We start from the raw sequence: 25,284 nt of genomic DNA, 5'->3' as shown, positions 1-25,284 counted from the left end.
TCCGTCGATTGGCTTGCCGTCGCGCAGGCCAGATTTGATGCCGGCAGTCTGCGCGTACGGATCCGCAGCGGGACATGGCCACCAACTGTATACACATTTATTTGTGAACATTATTCATAATAATTAATACGTCGTGGTATTGCAGCGGTTGAGCCGACTAATTCGAGCAACTGATGTTGTTGCTGGGGTCCCCCACTGTTAAAGTATATGGTACAAGGAAATTAGTATAAATATATATACGATTCCACTTACTCCGGCATAATTTCAAGACAATTCTTTGCCGAAATTAAATGTATAAAAATAAAAATTTATTTAAAACCAAAATTTAAAATTCACACGAATCAAATTTCTAAAAATGACATTGACAAGTTAATAATGATAAAATTATTCTCATACAGCTGTTTTAAAGAAAAAACTAGAAAAGGTTTTATTCTATCTGTCGCCCGCGACTCCGTCCGCGTAGATATACAAAAAAATGTAATTTGTGTAGCCTATGTGTTCTTTCAGACTATGTTCTATACGTATGCCAAATTTAATCGAGATCCGTTCAGCCGTTCTAGAGATATCTTAAAACACCCATCCATCCATCCACATCACATCCATCTAAACATTCGCATTTATAATATTACTAAGTTAAATAACAAGCAGCTCAAGGCATAAATTCGAAAAAAAAATGAATAAATAGTATCCTATGTCCGTCTCCATGATCTAAGGTATCTCCTCACCAATTTTAAGCCATATCGGCAAAGCCGTTCTTGAGTTATAAATAGTGTAATTAACACGATTTTCTATTATATATAGATAATAAATTAAGTAAAACTGAAACAAAAGCTTACCAACATTAGTATTTATTATAATAAATAGCTACCGAACCGCGAAAATCACTATCGAGGCTAGACAAAGTGCTTCGAAGAGAGTCCATAACGAATTACAAAAATCTATGGAAAACGCGCGACAATCACGTGACTAATCGAAAATTATTGTCGCTCCTATAATTTGAAGTTTCTCATGGAATCGCTTCGTAGTGAATGCACTGTCTAGTTCCGCAGCACAGAATAAAAAAAAAAGAAAAATGAAGCCTACAATATGCCCACGTGCATAACCTTCCCGTCAGTCTCGTCTAAATCTGTCCAGACATTCAGATTACTCGGAAGCTCAAAACAAACGCAGCCTTGTGGACAGACATACAAACTCTTGATTTATTTAACGATAAATAAAATTCCATTTCCCTTTTTATTGTTATTATTTTCAAACTATTTTTATAATTACATTTAAGGTTTAAGATTATAATTCATATTTTTATTGCTCATTTCGCTTTTGTTCACATCCATCGCAGACAGGGATTATTACACGTATTGTAGGAATTACACCAATATGCCTGAAAAAACATTTATTACAATCAATTTTCTTGTAAACAAAGATCCATTTTATTAATATTACAATCTTACTTTTACTACTTTACTAATATTACTAATAAACAGTTGGATTAAGGGCTTGCTACAAAAGGCAGTTATCCTAGAAACCGCACGCATCGTGAGAAGGTTCCTGTCTCTGCACTGACCACTGGTTGTTTGAGTCATGGGACTCCGCAGCCGGTGGTGCTCTATTTTTAATATAATATAATATATTTTTTATTTTATATATGATATGTAATATATTAAGAATAAGATTAATAAATGAATAAAGAAAAATAAACTTACTAATATTATAAATGTTCAGATGGATGGATGGATGGATGGATGGATGTTTGTTAAAAGGTATCTCCAGAGTAGCTGCATCTACCTCATTGAAATTTGGCATACATATAGGACATAGTCTAACATTAGCCTACTAGTCTTTTTAATTCCGCGCGGACGGAGTTGGGGGCGACAGCAGTTATAATAGATTTTTAATTTATTGTTAACTAAATATACCAAAAGAATTCGTTTTTACGAGTATGTTTCAAATATAATTAAGCGTAAAGTATACCAATAAATCTCATACGAATTTTGGTATATTTTGTGACTAAGAAAATGTTCTTACGAACCTTACATGCTTACATACTCAATTATGTAAACATATTTGATTGAGTAAATACCAAACAAAATATTGAATTAAAAATTATACACAAGCCGTATCTTACAAGGTACGTGTCCATTGTCCGCGCAGATGCTCTGCACGCACGGCCTGCAACGCATTTTAGTTTGCTTTGTATGTTATGACATAGCGCTGCATCTATCAGATACGCTCGCAACGAAAGACAAAGCAAATCCGTTTAATTCTTGCCTGCGGTTTGTCCGATGCGGGACAATGGACGCGTACCTTTACTAGGATATGACGTGTAAATCCTTGAGCCATAGCTAGTATGACGTACTTGGCAGCAGAGTGGGTAGGGATACTGCGAAGGAGGGTTGCCGTCGCGCGGACCGGACTTGATGCCGGCCGCGTGATATTTCACGCACCTGCATATAAACAGTTAGTACGAAGTTAGGTTATCATTGAGTAACATAGACAGTGTTTATTAATAAGTCTGTGGTAGATAAGTTAGCTATTAAATATATTCAATTCAACTCACAGTGGCATAGTTTCGTAACATGCTTTTGACGACATTTTAAATGAATAAAAATAAAAATTAATCTAAAACCAAAAAGTAATGCAAACAGTAATTTTTTTAAAAAATCATTTCTATCTCAATTTCATTTGTAAATGAAATGACACTGTCAAGGTAATCTTTTGTTTATAACAAAATTATTTTTCACATCAAGTTGAATTTAAAAGAAACTAGGAAAGGTTTTAATGTAATATGAAATAAAGAATTATTCTGAAGGTTATAAAACATCTCAATTTAAGCTACTTATATCAGCTATAAGCAAAGAAACGTATTTTAGCGTTTTATAATTTGCATCAAGTTTCACAATTCACCTGTTAACGTAAGCACCTAACCTATCAAGTGGCAGGTCGCCGTTGCTCGCTCGTGCCCTTTACCATAAAAATTAAAAATCATGACATTTTAGTCTTATTAAATTTCTTTTCATTTGTATAAAATTATAACGATATTTAAAAAGAGAGTCATGAAACAAGAATCAAGTATAATAATTAGTAGATGTCACCCGCGACTTCGTTAGCGCAGAATTTAACAAAGAATATGCCTGCTTCAATCAGCGACCATCCCGTCCAAGTCCCGACACAACGGTCCAACCGTTCCGGAGATTATCCGGAACATACGCGGCTTTACGGACGCTTCTCGCTAATATAAACAAAAGCCTATCATATTAATGTTCATTATAATAATTATCAATATGTCAAAGATTAAATAAGAAATATAAAGATAAATAATCGTCATAGAGACAAAAGTTCGCTCTGACAAGTAAAACATAACTCACGCGTGTAACCTATAGGTAGAGTAGAGAAAGATATAATATAGAGACAGGACAGATAGGATAAAGAGTAGAGAGTGAAACCTATAGGTAGAGATTATGGTCGTTGTAGTTATATACACGTTGTTATTTAAACGTAGGCTTTCATTGACAAAATAATCATAGGTACAAGGCATATTGTCTTAAGTAAAAACATGTTTTTTGTATGCATTTTTTCTATTAGTCATCATTACATTGAATTATTTCGTAAAATTAACTAACATTAAACAAATCACGTTTTTATTTTAATTAATGATAACCTTATTAAGTTATGTTATCATTACAAATGTCTACCAAACGAAGTGACTACGTGACGCAATAAAAGGTCAGTTTAATTGGATTTCTTCGAAATTATTGCGAACAGTACTTAATTATATCTTATATATAAAATTCTCGTGTCACAATTTTCGTTCTCATACTCCTCCGAAACGGCTTGACCGATTCTCATGAAATTTTGTGAGCATATTGAGTAGGTCGCAGAATCGGCCAACATCTATTTTATAATCCCGCGCGTACGAAGTCGCGGGTGACAGCTAGTTTGATATAAATGGCCTTCACAAATAGACACCTCTCTCTATAGTCATGGCCAATTTGACCATACTATGTATGTTAATATTACTAACGTATAACAAGTTATAGCCTAATAGATATCTAATGATATTTGTTATAAAACGATATTTTGTTGTTTATAAAATAACATTTTTATATCATAAAATAAATAAAGAATTGATTTGTTTAGCTGACGTTACTGTAGTATGACAGTGAACCTAATAAACGCAGCTAGAATTTATCATTTATGCAATTTTCACACATGGGTAGAATAATAGAGCAGTAACAGTGCAGTACTACTAATATAATAACACACAGTCACGCGCTGAAGCTGTAGACGAAGTAATATTCGATTAACGATACCGCGGAGTTATTAGAAAGTGCATTCGTTCTGAAGCGATTTCATAACGAATTATAAAACTGTATGGAACTGAGCCGCGACAATCACGTGACTTATCGAAAGTTATTGTCAGTTCTAAACATTTTTGAAGTTTGTTATGGAATCGCTTCGAATCGAATGCACTTTGTTTAGCTCCTCTGGTGGTAGAAGAATCGTCAAAGTTTGGTAAAACAGACTTGATAGAATGTTATCGTGGGCTACATACATATTTGTCCTTTTAATCAAATGTTATTCTCTCCGGGATTTGTAGACAAACAATAGCGGTACCGCGCTGTCGTACTGTTCTACCTCGCAGTCCCGTCCTAGTGTGAAACTAGCTTTGGTATGCGTTCTAGATGATGTAATCTCGCAGTGTTCAATAGAACATCGGTTGTTGTGCTTGTTTTTGTTAAATTAAAATTATTAATTTACAGACACTGTTTTTTTATTCGTCAATACAAGTTTAAATATATATTTTAAAACTTCTTGTATCATTGTTTATAGTGATTTTTTTTAAATAAAATTAACTGCAATTACAAATATTGTTTCTTTGTTTATAAAAGTTGTGAATTATTTTTTATTAGTATTCTAGTGTGGTTAGAAATTATTGTTTTTTTTAATTGTTGTTTTTTGTGACGATTTTATTAGTGATATAAAATAAGGTATGTAATAGCTATTTATATAATAATTATTGGCAATTTAAAGTTCGAGATATTCCGTAAATGTTTATATTTGTAACTTACAGTGTTTTAATGCGCTAAGGGACTGAACAAGGAAAGAGAATTCTTTAACAATATATTCTTTATTTTATTCTATTTTATATTGTGCGTGTACGAAGACTTATGTTATAATTTGCGACTTACGCAGTAGCAATTTGGTAATGACCTTGACAATAAATGACACATTGTCGAGGTTACAATGTTAAAATATCTGCCAAAGGTTAAACGAATTGTTAAGGGGCCCAAGATGGAAACAAATATTTCTTAGTATTATATAAATAGAAATACATTAAAAGGAATAGCCTAATGGTTAATTACACAGACTTCCAATAAAGCGATCGTGGGTTGAAAAATAAATCGGAATAAAAAAGAGAAGAGATAGAGTGTGAAAGAGATAGATATATAGGAAATAGCTATTTAGACAAATAAGTTTTATCGTTTTATTCAACTCATGTTTAAATGTAACTGATACCAAAAGCTTATTGGTTTCGTTTAATCTTATCAACATGATACGCTTGTATGATTAATTTAATAAATAAATACAAAAGAAGCGACTTTGAAGTGAATATTAAAATCAAATAATCATCATCATCACCTCACTTAAGTTTTTACTGAGGGGTTCGGAGCCTACCCTAAGTTTTGGGGTATCTATTTGGTTACCCGGTACCACTTCCCACCCTTCCATATAAAGAAAGGATGGGAAGTGGAAGTGGACTTTCCGTATGAGATGCATGGAAAGGGAAAATATTTTCTTTCTGTGCATCCTCACCTCCGTCGATTAAAGGTAGGCAAGGCATATGCAATTGCGTATGTCTATGAGCAACAGTCACTTCGCTATTTCAGCGATTTCAGTGGGACGCTCGCTCGTTTGCCACCTTATGATATAAAAAAAACTAATCACATTCGGCGTATAGCGTATGCGATTTTTATCGCCAATATCAAACTGCGTCCGTGTAACCAAATACAACTGTTTGAATCTGTCAGTGTATGGTAGCACTAAGAGAGTGCCTAAGTAGAATATAAGTGGAATTAATCATTATAAATGTTTTCAGGAGTTGGAGTAAAGATGAAGGAGTGTGATTGTGATTTCATTTTACCAACAAAAGAAGGTTGGGAACAACATTACGATAATTGTATTAGCAAATGGAATTCAACAGCGCAATATCCAAAGTAAGTCACTATATGTACCATAAATAACCATATTAACACGTTAGCTGCTGGCGTTCGTTTTTCGAAAAATCATTCCAGAAAAAATTGACTGAAAAACTGTTTATAAGTTTTATGGGGCCTTGCGGATCACACTGTATACAACAATTCGATTAAAAAGCGTCCGACAAGCCATAGCGAGGTGTTAAATTGAAGTATGGCTTGTCGGATACATAGTCCGACAAAGCCTGATTGAAATATTAGCTTGTCGGACATATAGTCCGACATGGCAGCGAACGTGTTATTATAATAAATTTTTATCAATTCAAACTTTTGCATAAAAATACATTATGAAGAAAACAAATATTTAAAATGAAAACTTCGTAGCTTTCTATACAAAGTACTTGACTTTGATCACATTATTTATTGGTTTTCTAAGTTTTTTATTATTTTATAACATCTTATATATATTAACTATGTTTGTATATTAAATCAATTTACTTAAGGTTCTTAAACGTATAAAATAATGCGACTTAATTTATACGCCAAATAAGGTTAACACTAAGCTCCAAAATATGGAATTACTTAACAAATAATACGATTCACCTACATATGTTCAAAGTGCATGCAAGGTTGATTTCTCTACGTTAACTTGAACTATCAGACTATAGAGTCGAGATCGTCAAATATTTGTTCAATCAGTTTCAGCAAATGTTTGCCAAAGTAATAAGATTGGCCAATTCACTGACAAGCGACAGCTAAAGTCAATCAAGTAAAGTGTATATTGTGACAAAAAAGGTAAAAGCAATTCAGTGCTTTTATCGGAAACCAGCGATCGCCCGCGACTCCGTTTGCGCGGAATTAAAAAAAACTTAATTAGTAGTCTGTATTCTTCCAGATCCTATGTTCTATATGTATGGCAAATTTCGTCGAGATCCGTTCAGCCGTTCTGGAGATACCTTCAAATAAACATCTATCCATTCAAACATTCGCTTTTATAATACGGGTTTTAAAAAAGTAAGATAAGAAATCAAACAAAACATTCCAAATAAGATTTAAAATACATTTGTAAAAGGAATGCGCATACGCAAACCATCAAAAAAGAGATGATTTTGAAAAAATATTTATTTTTAATCAAAATTAAAAAAAAAAGTTTATTGTGGAATTTGGTACTGTATTACTTCTGTACAGTATATTTTTGTGGTTATGTAACTGTATTTTTTTTTTAGAAATGAAGACGGATCGATTCGTCTCACAAATGAAAATCTGTCGAAACTGCATCAGGACTTTATCTATCATCTCGGACTTGATACAGCCAGTTACGACTTAAAGGCTATGTTTGGAGATGTCAAAGTACGTATAATATAATTTGATTTTAATTTCTAGTAGTCCTTCATTGTTCCATAGTTCATAGTAAAAGATTTTTTTTAATAGCTCAGCACGCCTTTCCTCAATCAAAGAAGGTAGTTTTATATTTTTTTATGTGTAACTTTTTTAATTGCAGTTTGTATGCATGGGTGGTACCAAATATCGTATGAAGGAATTCGCTAAACATATGGCTAAAGTGTTAAATATAAAAGATTTCGAAGCAAAAAATCTGAGCAAACACTCGCATAGATATGCAATGTATAAAGTTGGCCCGATCATTTCAGTTAACGTAAGTATACTTTGTTTTTATTCATAAAACAAAGAACCATAAACAAACTGCTATTTTTCTAATACTTAAAATTAAGTAAAACACTCCGTCTAAGATACCCATTTTTTTCACTAAATAATTTAAAAAGTGAATTTTTCATTATGCCCACCACACATCGAATTTGACTTTCCTTTGTTTATAGACCGACAAGGATATTTGACCCTGGTGGGCATAAGTGAAGTTAAATTATGACAGCTCACTAACGCCCTCCTGTCAAGTTAAAAAATCTTGTTGCAAGGTCATTTTCGTACTGGAGCAGTCATGTGATGTTTTTATGCAATTACCAATCCCCATGTAGGTACCGCATATTTTCCGAGAGGCACAGAAATCTTCAATTTTTGATATAGGTAATAAGATAGATAAAAGCGTCAAGTAAAACTATCAAATAATTTGACAAACACGTAATATGGGTTGCCTGGAAGAGATCGCTTGTAGCGATAAGGCCGCCCTTACTTTGTAAATTAGTTAATTGTCTTTTTTTTATGTATTATGATAGCATTAAAAGTTAATAAATAAATAAATAATATTTGTCATAATGTTTGATCGCTTATTGAGCGATTTGAATATTTTAATTTGAAGTTTAATTTAACAAAACATGTTGGTTCCAGCATGGTATTGGTATATCTTCAATGACTATACTCCTACAAGAAATATTAAAAGTACTGTACTACGCAAAAGCGAAGAATCCTATAATCTTCAGAATAGGAACGAGTGGAGGTCTGAAAATACCACCTGGTTCCATCGTCATATCGTCTTGGGGTCTAAATGGTATTTTAGAGAAGACATATGACCTTGTAAGTTATAGTATTTAAAAAGATATAAGTATACATACAATTTTCTGCATTGTAGATCTGTCTTCAACTGTTTTTCTTACAAAATCTGATGATCCTCATGTTATTCTGAAACCAGAAGAAAATAATATTTGTTTTCTTTTACACTAGCTATCGCTTTCGATTACGTCCGAGGAATTTAATAAAAACTTGATTAGTAGGCTATGTGTTCTTTCAGACTATGTTCTATATGTACGAGTATATCTAATTTTCTTTACCCGATCCATTCAGCCGTGCTAGATATACCTTCAAAGAAACATCCATCCATCTAAACATTCGCATTTAATAATATTAAGATTAGAAAACATAGTAACAATCTAAATTTAATTATATTCATAAAAACGAGAAATGTTAAACATTATTCTTTTTATAAAAATAACTGACGCCGAAACTGATCTTTACTGTATGGAAATTTCCAGCCAGTTTTAGGTGAAATTCGCAAGTTACCTTCCGTATTCGATAAACGGTTGATACAAGAACTCGAGTCTATGGTGACTGAAGGAGATGGATTCAACACGTACAGTGGAGGAACAATGGCTGCCGATGATTTCTATAGAGGTAACATATATGAGATTCCAGAATAAAAACAGATTCAAAAACATATTATCTTTGATTTTTTCAGAGAGAATGACAGACAAATTAGTCATTGGCTCCAGCCACAGTTATTCTTAACTTAGGGTACGCTCGAACGTCCTCAATGGGGACGTGTGCTGCTGATTAGACATATGTTACGACAGTGTAAATCCACGGTTATGTTTTCATATACAAAACTATACGAAAACATAACCGTGTATGACACAAGTCTAATATTTTAATAAAATGTTTCGTAGTTTATTTATATGTTATACAAAGTTGACTGACTCAAGTTAAAAAATCATTTCGTAAGTAATATTAACAAGACAAACTCTTCGATAGGATGGTTGGCAACGGGCGGCAAAAATTAAGATTAACTCTTCGATAGTATAATTTTGTATGTAACAGGACAAGCGCGGTTAGACGGACCGTTCTGTGACTACAAAGAGGAAGACAAGTTGGCATTCCTCCACAGGCTGTCAGCGCTGGGCGTGAAAAATATCGAGATGGAGGCTACTGCCTTCGCTGCGATGACTAGAGAAGCAGGAGTTCGCGCTGCGGATGTCTGTGTTACTATACTGGACAGGTTGAATGGTGATCAGGTAAAATTATGCAATTTGTAAAAGGTAAATAGTTACTTTAAAAATACAGTGCTTAATATCTTTAAGTTTTTGATGACCTATAATTTTTTATTAGTAATTAGCTGTCGCCCGCGACTCCGTCCTAGCGGTATAAAAAAGAAATATAATTATTATGTTTTTATTTTTTATTATGCCTATGTGTTCTTTCCGACTATGTTCTATATGTATGAAAAATTTTGTCGAGATCCATACAACTGTTCTGGACATACTTTCAAAGAAGCATCCATCCATCTATCTAAACATTCGCATTTATAATACTGGTAAGATATTCGTTGACACGACTCGTAACTCGATAGCAGTGTTCTACATTTATCTCTTTTAAGAACACTAATAAATCAACAGCAGATGTTTCGAAGTAATAAATTTTCTGAGCACAGGCGCAGTTCAGTCGTTACTTTGTTAGGGATGCGATATGCTATAGAACTTACAACTTACTGAAAGGGTAGTTAAGAAATGCTTACTTAAAGGATAAGTATTTTTACATATTATTATAGTTAGAAAGAAAATCCGACACGGTGTCCGTGTACTGGCACAACACTAGTCTTACTAAAATGTCGACGTTTATGTCCCATCACATCTGACAGTGAACTTTGTAACGAAAGCACGTCATTCGCGCCAAATGATAATGTCTAAAATTAGTTAGAATCCATTGGCGCGAATGGCGCGCTTTCATTACAAAGTCAAGTGTCAGAATGATTATTGAGGGGACATAAACGTCGACATTTTAGTAAGGCTAGTGTTGTGCCAGTACACCGGCACAATGTCGGATTTTCTTCCTAACAGTATATAAGGATAATATTTTATTAAAGAATATATTTACTAAGATGTATTAGAATCGTGGTCAGTGTCTCATAAAAATATTTTAACCACACCAATGTGATAAGTGATGTTCATTTTACATTATTTTTAAGTTAGTTACATCTAAGACATATTTTTATTTTCAGGTAACACCAGACAAGGAGTTACTGTTAAAATTTCAAGAACGTCCTATGATTCTAGTCGGAAGATACATCGCCAAGTATTACGAGAACAATATTCAATGAATAAATATTTGAAACAATTTATAAAAATCGAAAAATAAAACATTTTTTGTCTAATTTTTTTTATTATTTAACGATACGTTCAATTTTATTCTAGGAAAAGCGCCTTATTTCTATCTTCAAATAATTCAATTTAATAAATGAATTATGATAATTTACCTTATATCATAAAATAAATATTAAAGATGAGTAACAAAATAAAATCTAAAAAACATAATGAAATTTTTTCTTTTTGATTTGCATTTCATTTATCAGGGTTCCGTACATCGAAAGAAAAAAACGAATTATTTTTTTTTAGTAATCAGTATTTTAGTGAATTACTAATAAGAATTTAATAAGTAAGTATTTGTAATTAGTAATAATTATTTTAGTATATTACTGTTGCTAATATTATAAATACGCATGTTTAAGTGGATGGATAGATGGATGTTTGTTTGAAGATATCTCAATAACGGCTGCATGGATCTCGCTGAAATTTGATATCGATGTAGAACACAGTCTGAAACAACACATAGGCTACTAATTGAGTTTTTCTTATACCCCGCGGACGGATTCCCGGGCGACAGCTAGTATGTTCATATATTTTGAAAGTAAAGTTTTAAAACAACGTGCAAAACCACAAAGTATATGACTCATGCCTAAAAAAAGTGTGTACAAACTTGAAAAATCTTTTGCGTATATTTTCAAATTGTTCACGTTTTATTAAACAAAATTAATTTTTAATTTTGCATTTGTCCGTTCGACTTCACATTACCCAGACTCCAGGGGTTGAATGCGCAAAACATTTCCCTCCAAATACATGCTACGTCAGTTCGTAGCGGCGCGTCGTAGAGGGCGAACGTCTACGCCGCTACGGAAGTAACCTATTGTTATGAAATAGTCATTTTTCTTTATTAAAACTCGTTTAGTTTTATCTAAAAAATGTGGTTATATTTAATTATAATAAAATTGTGTTATTTCGTATAAAAATAACAGAGTAATATACTATTTTTGTGGAGTATAGTGCATGTTTCTGCTAATCGCGTGAGATTAGCCGTTTTTATGGTGAGATTTTTTTTGAGTTTTACTGTAATTTATTAGTGTACGGTGGTGTGTTTAAATGTGTTCAGAATATGTTTCTGTAACGAGCAATGATTGGTAAGTTTAATATGTAGGTAAAATTTTATGTGGTACATTTTTAACCTCTTAATCTCATGAGATGAAATGTGGGTTATAGTACCCTTATTTCTATTCATTACTATTATCTGTAAAATAATCTGTAGATATATAATATAAAATGAATTCGTTGTATTTTAATTATACGATTATAAGGTGAATTAATTAGATGTCATTTTTATATTTTAATGCATTTCTACTGAACAAATTTTTATAACTTACTAACTGTCGCCCGCGACTCTGTCTGCGTGGATATATAAAAAAGCTTAATATTAGTAAGTTAAATAAATAGCAGCTCTTCAAGGCATAAATAAAAAAAATGAATGAATAGTATCCTATGTCCGTCTCCATGCTAGCTACCTCCTCACTAATTTTCAACCATATCGATAAAGCTGTTTTTGAGTTATAAATAGTGTAACACGACTTTCTTTTATATATATAGATTTGACAATATTTTTTTTCACAAGTAACGTTGCAAATTAAGTATCTTTCAATTAACATTGGTCTTAAAAACATTTTGATGTAGAAACAAATCTTTTAAACCTAAACCCATTCATTTCTAACTGTAATAATTAATTGTAATTTATTGACTCTTTAAGCAAAAATTACTATGGCAATATACATCCAGAAAAATGGAATAATATTAATATTTGGAGCGTGCTGGTAGTTTACAAGCTCGCTTTGAATTTTAATGTATATTTAATTTACAACGAATTTTGCCGTATTTCGAGGCTCCTACGAATATAATCGTAACTCAAAAAATGCGATTTTTTACGAGCGCAATGATAGTCTACGTTGAAGGCTAATAAGAAAAATTATCATAAGTTCTAATGGTTACATTCAAAATCTCATGATTTTGATTTCTGTATTACAAAAATGTTATTTCAGCAAAATACGAAAAGTACATAAATTAATTTTATTTAAAAATGAGTTATGGCCTCTTGCATAGGACCCAGCAATTTATTGTTCCGCGTGGGGCACGAAAATTATGATTATTCTAAATCAAAAGTTTCAAGTATTCGCTATCACGCAATTTCCTACATTATAAACACGCTAAAACTTCCTTAAATATACCTACATATTTAATTGGGCGTTTAATCTATCCTTAAAATCAGGTCATACGATAAAGGCACAACAATCACTCTTTGTTTTTAAAATTGTTCATTTGTTTTTTTAAGTACTATACTAAGCAAAGTTTTATCTTGCACAACTAACGGCTAAACTCTATCTTTCAATCTATCTTTCAATTATTTTAATTACTCAAGAATATAAAATGCATCTATCACCTTCTAAATGATCATCATCAGTCAGTTCATCAGTTTTAAATAAATAAAAAAAATCAAATGACCAAAATAAGCAATGGTCCTAGAGTCGAACAATTAAGTAATGTAGAAATCATATTAAATCTTGCTTTAATTCTATAATTAATAACTATTTCAATTGATCATCTTCTAAATAAATATAAATTACGACAGTCATTCTAAGTGCCAGTCCTAAAATAAATGGTGTTCCAAATTTACAATCGGCTTAAACTCACCACTGACGGCAAAAGATTTGTTACAGCTATGTTACTGGTTCCGTTACTGTAAGATTTAATTTATAAAGGTTAGGCATTAACGTATATATTTCTATTAAATTTGGGTGTTTTCCGTTGGATCGGTTTACCGATCAATCGGCCTATTATAATTTTATTTCTCATTAGCTCAATTAAATCTATAGATTCTATGCACTCAATCGGCCCAATGGTAAATGTATTTATGGTTGTTGAATTAAGCCAAAAAATAACACCCTATATTTGACGATATTTTATTGATGAATACTTTAATAATATAATTTTGATATGAGTTGCTTTAAGTCAAATATTATAGTGGGTTGAATCGTCTTCTGTCATATTGCCTAAAAAAAGGAATGCCTGTAATGAGGTGTGATAATCATAAAAATATCTTATTTTCTTTTCTAAATAATTGAAGTGTAAGTTAAAAATATTTTAAATCTGATATTCACTTAAAGCCACAAACATTTAATACAATAAAGAATAAAATACTTGTTTTAAAAGTAAAGTTCTAAAGAAGTTGTATAATACTATTAACAACAATCCCTTTTATGAATTCAATATTTATTTCTGCGGTATTCCAACATCAAAGTACCAACAGATCCTTTACTTTGATCGTTATGTTGTGGGTTTGCGTTTGATTTAGCAATGAATGTCGACTAACTGCGTATTATGTTTTAAAAATTAATATTCATTGACTCTATCGAAGTTTGGGAAGTTTGTGGTAATTTATTGTTGAATCGGTTGTTACCATGGTATTTTATATTTAAACTAGCTATCGCCCGCGACTCCGTACTCGTGGATATATAAAAAAACTTAATATATAGATAAGTTAAATAAAAAGCAGTTCTTCAAGGCATAAATTCGAAAAAAAAAGTTGAATAAATAGTATCCTATGTCCGTCTCCTGGCTCTAAGCTACCTCCTCACTAATTTTCAGCCATATCGGTAAAGCCGTTCTTGAGTTATAAATAGTGTAACTAACACTACTTTCTTTTATATATGTAGATGTTTGTGGTAATTTAAATTGTCTGTTGTATTATAGTTTCTAACTCTTATTGTATTGATTTTTTGTGCTATTTCGTATATATTTAGATTATAAGTGTCATAAATAATGATGGTCACTGATATAAAGTAACTCTTTCTGGATAAAACGAGGAAAAAGAACAAAATTAAAAAAAAACATACCAAAATAGACATTCCAAGGACCTAGGACAAGGATTCAGGGTCGATTAGTAATGATTTCAAACATATGAAATCGAACCAAGAGTACAGCGGTAAATGGACGGCGATATTTGTCTCGCTTATAGAGTTTTCTCTTTAACCTGAGTTTCTCGCTTATAGAAGTGGACCACTAGAGGTGGTCGGGACTGAACTATGACTCTGGCTTATAGAGGTTTCACAATTATCCAGTTCTTGCTTGTCTTAATTCGAATATATAATAACTAGTTTTTACAGGTACATAACTAAGTTTTTCATTTATATGTCAACGCTAGTTAGATTGTAAAAATACACAAAAGGGCAGACAAAAAAACCGGCTTCAATTAATGCTACAAACGGCATTACATAATCCGGTTTGTCCGGATCCGTTTCCTGTCGGATAAGCCTCAGTTATCCTGCTTGGTAAGCATTACTTATCCTGTTAATCGATGGAAATGAATAAACCTTTAAAACGAGACACCAAAAGTTATAATAGCAAAAAGTTAGAGCTTAGAATGGTATAAAAATATTAGTAAACTAACTTTCGACCGCGACTCCGCCTGCGCGGAATTAAAAAGAACCTTAATTAGTAGCCTATATGTTCTTCCAGATTATGTTCTACATCTATGCCAAATATCAGCAAGATCCATGAAGCCATTCTACAGATACCTTAAATACATCTATACATTCGTATTTATAATATTAGTATGACAATAAGATTAACAGAAATCTGATAATATTTAAGAAAAAAAAAGAAAATTTAATAAACACAGTACGAGTATATTCGATTTTTTTATGTGTAATGTAGCAAATATGCGACCTATATTCGCTAAAATAGCGAAGTGATAGCTGCCCATTGTAATTAAGTAAAATTCGCTACATATCTTTAGGGTATAAATTCAAATATTTTTTATCGCATCCAAATTAACGTGATACAATGGACCTCAAGTGATGCATTGGTATTCAAAAAGTACATTTCTAAAAGACTTAAGACATAATGAGAGTTACGATTAACATTCATGTCGTTTTACTAAGGACACACATCGTGTCAAGTAAAATTGAATTTTATTACAAAAGAGTTAAAGTTGAAATTCTAAAGTTTAATAAAAATGTAACAATGTCGGGAACAATGCTGGAAAGTGTAATAAAGAGGGTCGTGGGAATAGCAGGGGAGTTGAATTAGGTATGTAGTTAAAGGGCTATACTTAAATATATACTCAACCTGACTGGGGTTGTGGTTACTTAGAAATAAACAGAATTCACTTATTTAAACAAAAAATTAACAATTTATTTTTAGCTATACCGTTGAAGTTTACATCGGTGGTACTTTTATATTAATCTAAAGAAATACTAGCTGTCGCCCGCGACTGCATTCACGCGACAGTATGCACAATCATTTCTTAAAAACCGATCAAGCCATTTCGGAAGAGTATGTTAACTAACATTGTGACACGAGCATTTTATATAAATTGTCATCCCTTACATTCTCTTTTTAAAAAAAGAGACAAGAATAATACAGTCAAGTCTAACAGTTATATTTAATTTTAAAAATCCTGAATTTATCTCTATACACATAGTATATTAGCGTGGTTTGGACATGTTATGCGGAGGGATGATGATGATATAAGCAAAAAAGTAATTAGATTGAATGTGGACGGCTACAAATGTAGAGGAAGACCAAAAAAAAGTATGGAATGACTGTGTGAAAGAGGATATGCGTAGGAAGAGTTAGATTCGGATATGACGGCTGATAGAGATGTATGGAGGAGTAGGACATACTGTGGTCGACACAGTATGTCCTACTCCTCCTCAATAGGGGTAAGGGCAGGTTGATGACACATACTATATTACTGGATTTTCTAATTCCGTGCGGAAATCGCGGACAACTGCTAGTTATATATGAATGAATTTCTATTTCCCTTGATCATCGGATCACCCGTGAACTCATGGAACAGTTTCTCTTATTCAAAGAAATGTTTAAAATTATTAAAAGGAATAGTTGCCAGGATTTTTTTGCCGCAACTAAGTTGAAAGAGAATTTTCATGTCATGTTATTTTATTACATGTCAACGACATTACTTTAACGAAAAAAAAACAGCTCTAACAATGTCATATTGCAAAAAGTATTTATATAAAAACTATATTACGTAAATATCTCGTCAAAATGCTATCCCAGATTTATCTTTTATAGCCTTTTCTTGCCAAAATATTGAGGACAATGACCTTACAATGTTTATTCTCTCTTCAATTTCCATACTACAATATAATTACATTATGTGAAATTACATAAGTTACGTAAGGTTGGTTTAAAACAACTTATATTTATTTGAGGAGTAGTACTCTAGCTTTTTTAACTTTAAACTCTACCTTTTAACACTTTTTTTACTGGAGTACTGAATCTATTTAATTGTACTTTAATAAAAGTAGCCACTGTTACTTTTTTGCCCAAAATCTAAATGAACCTTCTCCATCCAATCTAGTTACTTGTTAAACATTTGACCAACATGATTGATCAAATATTTGGCATTCACGACTCAAACCGAGCATTAATCAATGCAATTGCTATATTAGTTTTGTCGTTTCAGAAGCTACAATATCCCTGAGGTTTCAACATCTATATAAAACTAGCTGTCGCCCGCGACTCCGTCCACGTGGATATATAAAAAAACTTAATTATTGTAGTCCACCCATCCATCCATCCATATCATATCAATCTAAACATTCGCATTTATAATATTAGTAAGTTAAATAAAAAGGAGCATTTTCAAGGCATAAATTCGAAAAAAAATGAATAAATAGTATCCTATGTCCGTGGCTCTAAACTACCTCCTCACCAATTTTCAGCCATATCGGTGAAGCCGTTCTTGAGTTATAAATAGAGTAACTAACCGATTCTCATGAAATTTTGTGAGCATATTGAGCAGGTCTGACAATCGGCCAACATCTATTTTTAATCCCGCGCGGACGGAGTCGCGGGCGACAGCTAGTCTTATATATAAAATTCTCGTGTCACAATTTTCGTTCCCATACTCCTCCGAAACGGCTTGACCGATTCTCATGAAATTTTGTGAGCATATTGAGCAGGTCTGACAATCGGCCAACATCTATTTTTCATCCCCCTAAATGTTAAGGTTAGTCCACCCCTAAATTTTATTTTTTATTTTTTAGACAAACACGCAGACGAAGTCGCGGGCGACAGCTAGTATATATATATATATATATATATAATTAATTAAAAAAGCATAATTATGTTAATGATGTAACTACATACATTTGAACTAAATATAATAATTTATAACAAAGACCTTACTCTTGTTCACATTTGTGTCGTATCTCATTAAAATGGAAGCAAATTTTAATGTTTTTATTATAATAAGGTACATATATGTATCGCAAAAAACATTGTTTACAGTAACATAATACAGAGCTCAAGTATTAATGGTTGTTTTGCCATTCTTAACATTATAAAAAGTCATAAGGAATTTTATAATATAATAATATAATTATGTTTTTATTTTAATGTATATTAAGTAGGTTTTCTTTTTCTTCTTATTGTTTTTGTTATAGATACTTTGGCTGAAAGGATTTCATCGAAAGTACAATAAATTGTGTTATTTTAATAGATTAATCTTACTAATATTATAAATGTGAATGTTTGGATGGATGGATGGATGTTTGTTTGGCACAGATTTAGAAAATAGTCTGGAAGAACACATACTTATTAAGTTTTTTTTAATATCACGCGGACGGAGTCTCACGGAGTCTCAAATCTTGAAATCATCATCATCATCATAATCAGTCTAGATTTATCCACTGCTGGATGTAGGCCTCCCCCATTGATTGCCACAATGCCCGGTCCTGTGCCGCCCGCATCCAGTACACTCCCGCAACGTTGACTAGGTCATCAATCTTCAGATGCTTTTTATTAAATGTAAAAGCTATATTTTTTTAATTCATAATCTAAATATAGAAAGTTCTTTATACTTTTAACTATCATGAAGTAGTTCGTTTGAATGGAAAACGTTTTGACTGAAACATTTCTTTGTTATTTATATTTTAATTGACCTTGACTATTCAAGAGTTGCTAGTGACGGTAAAATAAAAATTATTAACGATTTTACAAAACCACGATTTAAATAAGGAAAATAATAATATTTTACAATTATTTAATCCATTAAGAGTAAGTTGTGTTAGGAAGAAAATCTGACAGTGTACCGGTGCATTGGCGCAACACTAGCCTTATTAAAATATTAACGTTTATGTCCCCTCACTAATCCATCTGACACTTGGTAATGAAAGCGCGTCATTCGCGCCAAAGGATTCTTACTAATAATGTCTAAAAGTTGGGATGCATTTAAACCAGTCTGTCAACTATATGCGATGTTAGTTTCAAATGCATTTCTTGAGTTTGCAACACAAAACTGTATAAATCATACGTTCATAATATTACCTTGCCCTTTCCTATACATAGGATGTTCATAGTATGTACTACTCTTCCATACATCACAAGGAATCACAAGGAGTTCACTCCATTCTTACGCATATCCTCTTTCACACTGTAAGCCATGAACTTGTAAATATAAATACGAATAATATTATTATAATATCATTTTAAAATGTGACATTTAATAGTAGTAAAACAAAGATTAGGTTTTATACTTAAGTAAAGGATGTAATTGTCGAAAATGTTTAAAAGAAAATTAATGGTACAAGTAATTAGCTCTTTAAATTTCATCCTAAATACTGTTTGTTGTTTTTACTTACGTAAAATGTTCAGTAAAGAATGCTTTTAAAAAGGCTTGTAAATTTGCTTCAGATGGATTTTAGTAATTTGACCTTTGTCTTAAAAAAGATTAATATTATGCTAACATTACACTATTATTTTCTAAGATATCAGTGGATTATTGAAATGTTTTAGTAATATTTATTTAACACGAACGACAATGAATATCGGATTTGAATCCGTCAACCGACAAGTAGCCGGTACCCTTAGAACTAAGCTATTAATATATATAACGCTTCGGTTTGTGAATACACAAAATTTTAAGTCTATAAAATATCCTAAAATTCAAATAAATAATCATCCAAAATAAATACATTTTTATTATAAAATGAAACAATTTAAATTCATTTAACATAAACAGTGAACTTATTTATAAGATAAAAATTTCTAATATAAATATTGTCTTTATAAACATCCTGTAGCTTGTATATTTATTTTGGAGTTCAACCGATGCTTACATAATTACCTGTCTGCTTCGTTTAATTATTCATTTGTTTCCGATACGATGAATCACATTTGCAATTCAGATACAAAGAGAAAGACCAGATGAGAATTTTTTAACATAATTTTTAAGGAAAAGCTTTCAGCTGTTTAAATCGGAGCAGAAAGAAAAAATAGTTTTTTTATTTAGTTAAACAGTACAGGCAGGGGGTGGAAACTTAGAAGAAGGACGATTTGTATGGAAAGTGGCGCCATCTTTTAAATCTTGGTAAACATCATTTCATCTCTACTTTGTGTCATCGAGACATTCATGTGTCATCAAACCGCTACGTTGTTTCGTATTTCTATTTCTGTTCTTGTATTCTTAGTTAAATGTTGTTTCATTCATTTTGTTTTTAATTAAAATGTGTTTTCGTGAAAAATGACGCTGTACGCAACTGTGTTTTAGATGGACTGATTATGGTAAGTTACAATTCAATAAAAAATTTCATGTTTTTCCCATACGTCAGACTCATTTAAACATTTAAATATTTTCGTATTTTGGTGTAGTTTTTAGCACCACAGTGATTTATCCTTTCCGGTTATCATATTGAATGGTGCCCTACTTCTAATACATTTTACATATCAGTTCCTATACTTGATAGGAAATCACATTCTGTTTGTTTGTTGTAGGTGCACATATACACGGTTTCCCCCTTCCTGAGAGACGGTCAGTGATGTTCAGAAAATGTGTGCCAATCACTGGAATTATAGAGCCATAAACTGATGTGTCTGAAATTAGTAGGTGGGTCCATGTGTGTATATGTAAAAAATATATTTTTTTATTTGTAATTTTTTATTGTAAAGAAAAATTTGCTTGCCTATGTTGTAAGAGAACATGTTCAGAGTGTTTAAACTCGCAAATAACTACAAATTGCCAGTTGCCAGCTTGCATATGACTGAAAATATTTTGGGGTTTGGTTTTAATTACAGGGTATGCATTCTTTTGTGACCGCGCTATACTATTTATTACCGTAAATGTAATTTTCAAATATATATATTAAAAATTAAAATATTGAGCCGATATCTTGAAAGTCATTGATGTATATGTACTTGCATAGATTTAAAATTAAGTTATGTAGAAATATAATAAATAATGTACAAAAATATAAAAATATTTTGTTTTTATTTCCCCAATAATAATAGGATCATTTTAATAGAGGTATTTCATAGAAGGCTACTTGATATCGGCTCACTATATTAATAACTACATAAGTGGGTATATTATTTTTGAACATTGATTTAATGTCAATTTTAAGTTTATTTTTTAGATTCCCACTTATTAGTTATTATTATAGTGAGCTAAATAAGCGTGCCTACGTATATAGGTACCAAAAAAAAAAAATAGTTCAGCGATTATACGCATGGAGCGCCACAATCGCCGTGGATCCACGACTTCGTGCGAGTTGCCCCTCTTTCTATAGTATACTTATTATACTCTTTGAGTACAGGTATTTATTTAGACATTATTAGTTAGAATCATTTGGCGTGAATGACGCGCTTTCGTTACTAAGTCAATTGTCAGAATGATTAGTGTCAATTGTCAAATAATGAGGGGACATAAACGGTGACATTTTAGTAAGGCTAGTGTTGCGCCGATACCGGTACAGTGTCGGAATTTCTTACTAAAAATAGAAAGGTAAAAACATGTACCGCTGAAAGATATGGGTGGGAGAAATTAATCAAGATAGTTGATGTTGTAGTAATCAAGAATTTAAAAAAAAATGTGTATAAAAATAAACTATCCATGCATCCAAAATCACGGGCTACAGCTAGTAATATTGTGGCTAGTAATACAAAGATTCGAAATTATTAGTAAGTAACTAAAGCCTAACTGAAAAGTCCACAAAACAATTCTCCGGTTTCAATTGACTTCCTTTTAACTTTATAAAACTTTGTATTAATTGATGTGTAAAGTTAAAAGGAAATTAAAAGTTTGTAAAAGTCAGCTTTTGACGTTTGACAAAAGTTACCCATTGATAAAATTCTATTTTTAAATAAAAAGCTATCAAGTTACTATAGCAGTTGTCAAACGGATACTAGGACAAGCTCCTAATGTGTTTTACACTAAATCTACAGTAAGGAACGGCTTTATGGGCATTTAACGTCTCTGGGTAAGGTTTGTTTTTTCGTGTTACACATTCTTTAGGTAACAAACTTAAATCTTATATATAAAATTCTCGTGTCACAATTTTCGTTTCCATACTCCTCCGAAACGGCTTGACCGATTCTCATGAAATTTTGTGAGCATATTGAGTAGATCTTAGAATCGGCCAACATCTATTTTTAATACCGCGCGGACGGAGTCGCGGGCGATATCTAGTTGAATCTAAAAATTGAGTTGTGGTTTTTTATTCGATTTTGTTACATACTGTGTATAATTTGGTTATTTTTTTATAAAAAGAAAAAAGATTTAGACAGTGAAATAATTCAATAACCCGGAAAACTTTTCGATGGAAGAAAGTTATATTTTTTCTTATTGAAAATATTTTAGCGAATAGACGCGTGACTGAAAGTTTATATCGAAGTGTTTGTCTGTTTTACCAATGAAGGAATAACTGTTTCGAATCGTGGATCGATATTTATGTTGTAGATAAAGTGATAGTCACGTATCACGTTACATTTGAATACCAAAGATTCGTCTCATGAGTTTTGTCACAAAACTATTTTGTGTTTGTCGAAAAATATAAGTTTTAGATACTGAGTATTTTGGGATCGAACAAGAGGCAACTGAAATAACAAATGATAGATTGATTTGGAAGCGTAACAAGAATATTCCTGAGAACGTTTTTGGAATATCGTCGACACAATTTGTATTAGAATCTGTGCAGCGCCCCTACCGGACGAAAAATACAACAACAAATATCATACGAATTTTGTCGATGACATTACGAATATTTTCACGCAATAGTCACGCAAATATCCATAATAGACCCTTTAGAAGTGGCATGCGCCCACATAGAGTAAGACAAGTGAAGGAAGATGATGATTTTGTGACTCAATGACTCCCAATATAAAAAGTAAAAACTGTCGTGTAAAAGCACAGACGTACAACAGAAAAAGTGTTTTTTCAAGCTTAATAATTGATTATTGAGGATACATTTGTGAGTATGGATAAATTTACTTTATTTAATTCCATCGTGTATGAGAAATATTAAATTACATTAAATCACTAACACGTTTAATTTATCACTACTTTGTTCCTAATTAACTACTACTTATCAGAAAATAGAATCTTTCCTAAGTAGTATTCTGACACAATAGTCTTGCTATTGAATGTTATCAGAACAAGACATTCGGTCTGTGGCTCAAGTAATCCTATATTTATTTTCCTAACAATCTCCGCGGCGGCTAAACAGAGCTTTCGCAATTATACTGGACGTTAAAGTAACGATAGGGCTTTGAATGGTCGCCATTTTACTGTTCTTATTACCTTTTGTAAACAGGCCTTTTGTATTTTTAATACGAATGTCGTATACAAATTTGTGATTGAATGGAATAGGTTAATATTATTCGATTGACTTACGGGTCAATACTTTTAGATCTTATTAGTTAGAAGCACTGAGCGCGATTGACGTGCTTTCTTTACAAAGTCCAGTGTCAGAATGAATTGTGAGGGGACATAAACGGCGACATTTTAGTAAGGCTAGTGTTGAGTCAATAAACTGGCTCATTTCTAGATTTTCTTCCTAACAATACATATTTTAATTGATAGTAAGTCTCTTTTTAGGGTTCCGTACTTCGAAAGGTAAAAACAGAACTCTTATAAGTTCATCAGTCCGTCTGTCGGTCAAGACTTGTTCTCAACGCGTTAAGGTATTAAGCTGGAATTTATTTATTTGAGAGATGAGACGAAATGCTTTTTCGTATAATTTTGCAAATATTTTTGTTTACCGCGTAATGAAAGTAAATTTATGTGTTATATTAGAGTTGAAAGTTTTAATACCTTTCTGTCCTTATTGACTTATATTTATTCCTTCATTAATAAAAATATCTTAATAATGTGAATAAAAAAAAAAGGTTTTGGCAAATGATGTTGATAAGCTAGTTAGCGTTGTGGTCGTTTAACATTTAACGTTTTGGATAGTAAAAGCTGACAGAATATTCTGGAAGTTTGCCAAACAAAGGGCCTGTTGAACGAGTCTTGTTACCATTAAACGTTTACTTTATGTTTTAATTAAAGACATAGACAAGCAAAATCCGCTTCCGATTTATACGATGAAAATTATTATATAACTAGCAATCGCCCGCGATTCCGTCGGCACGGAATTAAAAAAAAAACATAATTGGTAGCCTATGTGTTCTTCCAAACTATGTTCTATATGTTTGCCGAATTTCTTCGAAATTCGTCCAGCCGTTCTCTAGAATTCATATTTCATTGGATGGATGTTTGTTTGAAGGTCTCTAGACCTTCAAACAAACATCCATCCAACCATCTGTATTAACATACGCATTCAGCAAAAAATAGGCTAGACAACGATGTTAATTTACAGATATTTTATGTTAGACAACCTTTTAAAAAATCGAAATAAAAGTAATCTTACTAATATTATAAATGCGAAAGTTTTGATGGACGGATTTGGATGACTGTTTGTTATAAAGTCTCTTCGAAACGCCTCAATGGCTATATTTACTAATATAGGCTACTTATTTAGTCTTTTAATTAAAATAATAATAATTTAAGAATAAAATTTAAAAATAGCTAACAACGTTGACGATCTACCTACAACATGGCTATACATTAACGCCCTCGCCCAGAGAGCCAGCCTACGTAATCGTCCATGCGGAAATATTCTCCTTATACGTAACAATTGTCAACATAAGTGATTTGTCGCTAATTTTAATAAATTGTTGATTTCCTGTAATATTACTAGTGTTCCGAAGAATTGTTTGGAACGACTCCTGCCGCTGAGTTGCGTCATCGGACGACAAGACAGACCGTCAGCTTCCATCCTCACCTGGATGACTGGTATTCCACAACGGTGCGATTCTCGCACAACTTCTTCTTCTTCTGCTTCTTCTTCTTCTTCTGCTTCTTCTTCTGCTTCTTCTTCTGCTTCTTCTTCTGCTTCTTCTTCTGCTTCTTCTTCTGCTTCTTCTTCTGCTTCTTCGTCTGCTTCTTCTTCTGCTTCTTCTTCTGCTTCTTC

The 25,284-nt window shown here is 32.1% G+C and overlaps 1 protein-coding gene and 2 long non-coding RNA genes across 3 annotated transcripts in view; 2 read left to right on the top strand and 1 right to left on the bottom strand.

Annotated features, from left to right (window-relative positions):
* Positions 1-1,172: 1,172 nt before the first annotated feature.
* On the bottom strand, positions 1,173-2,687 carry LOC106115250 (uncharacterized). Its single transcript, XR_001227744.1, has 3 exons — positions 2,555-2,687; positions 2,354-2,441; positions 1,173-1,378 (listed from the first exon to the last, which is right to left on the bottom strand). It is a non-coding gene; the product is annotated as an uncharacterized LOC106115250 (long non-coding RNA).
* A 2,198-nt stretch (positions 2,688-4,885) lies between these two features.
* Positions 4,886-11,022, top strand: LOC106115275 (uridine phosphorylase 1). The gene is made up of 8 exons (XM_013308616.1): positions 4,886-4,985; positions 6,095-6,212; positions 7,418-7,541; positions 7,693-7,845; positions 8,493-8,678; positions 9,134-9,272; positions 9,696-9,889; positions 10,873-11,022. Exons 2-8 carry the CDS (start codon positions 6,109-6,111, stop codon positions 10,969-10,971), a joined length of 999 nt encoding a protein of 332 aa, XP_013164070.1. The 5' UTR covers positions 4,886-4,985; positions 6,095-6,108; the 3' UTR covers positions 10,972-11,022.
* A 918-nt stretch (positions 11,023-11,940) lies between these two features.
* Positions 11,941-25,284, top strand: part of LOC106115276 (uncharacterized) — a 26,437-nt gene continuing 13,093 nt past the window's right edge. Inside the window, exon 1 of the long non-coding RNA XR_001227746.1 lies at positions 11,941-12,105. This is a non-coding gene — a long non-coding RNA (uncharacterized LOC106115276). The remainder of the gene's footprint in view (positions 12,106-25,284) is intronic.

The sequence above is a fragment of the Papilio xuthus genome, unplaced genomic scaffold (assembly GCF_000836235.2).
Source record: "Papilio xuthus unplaced genomic scaffold, Pxut_1.1 DF827870.1, whole genome shotgun sequence".
Classification (NCBI taxonomy): domain Eukaryota; kingdom Metazoa; phylum Arthropoda; class Insecta; order Lepidoptera; family Papilionidae; genus Papilio; species Papilio xuthus.
This window is presented reverse-complemented; position numbering and strand designations above follow the sequence as displayed.

What these genes read in the sequence shown, in the direction of transcription:
- LOC106115275 (XM_013308616.1), top strand. Translation starts at nt 6,109, where the DNA reads ATGAAGGAGTGTGATTGTGATTTCATTTTACCAACAAAAGAAGGTTGG. An exon ending in TCAACAGCGCAATATCCAAA is followed by an intron (nt 6,213 to 7,417) that starts GTAAGTCACTAT and finishes TTTTTTTTTTAG; the next exon opens with AAATGAAGACGGATCGATTC. An exon ending in GCCCGATCATTTCAGTTAAC is followed by an intron (nt 7,846 to 8,492) that starts GTAAGTATACTT and finishes TGTTGGTTCCAG; the next exon opens with CATGGTATTGGTATATCTTC.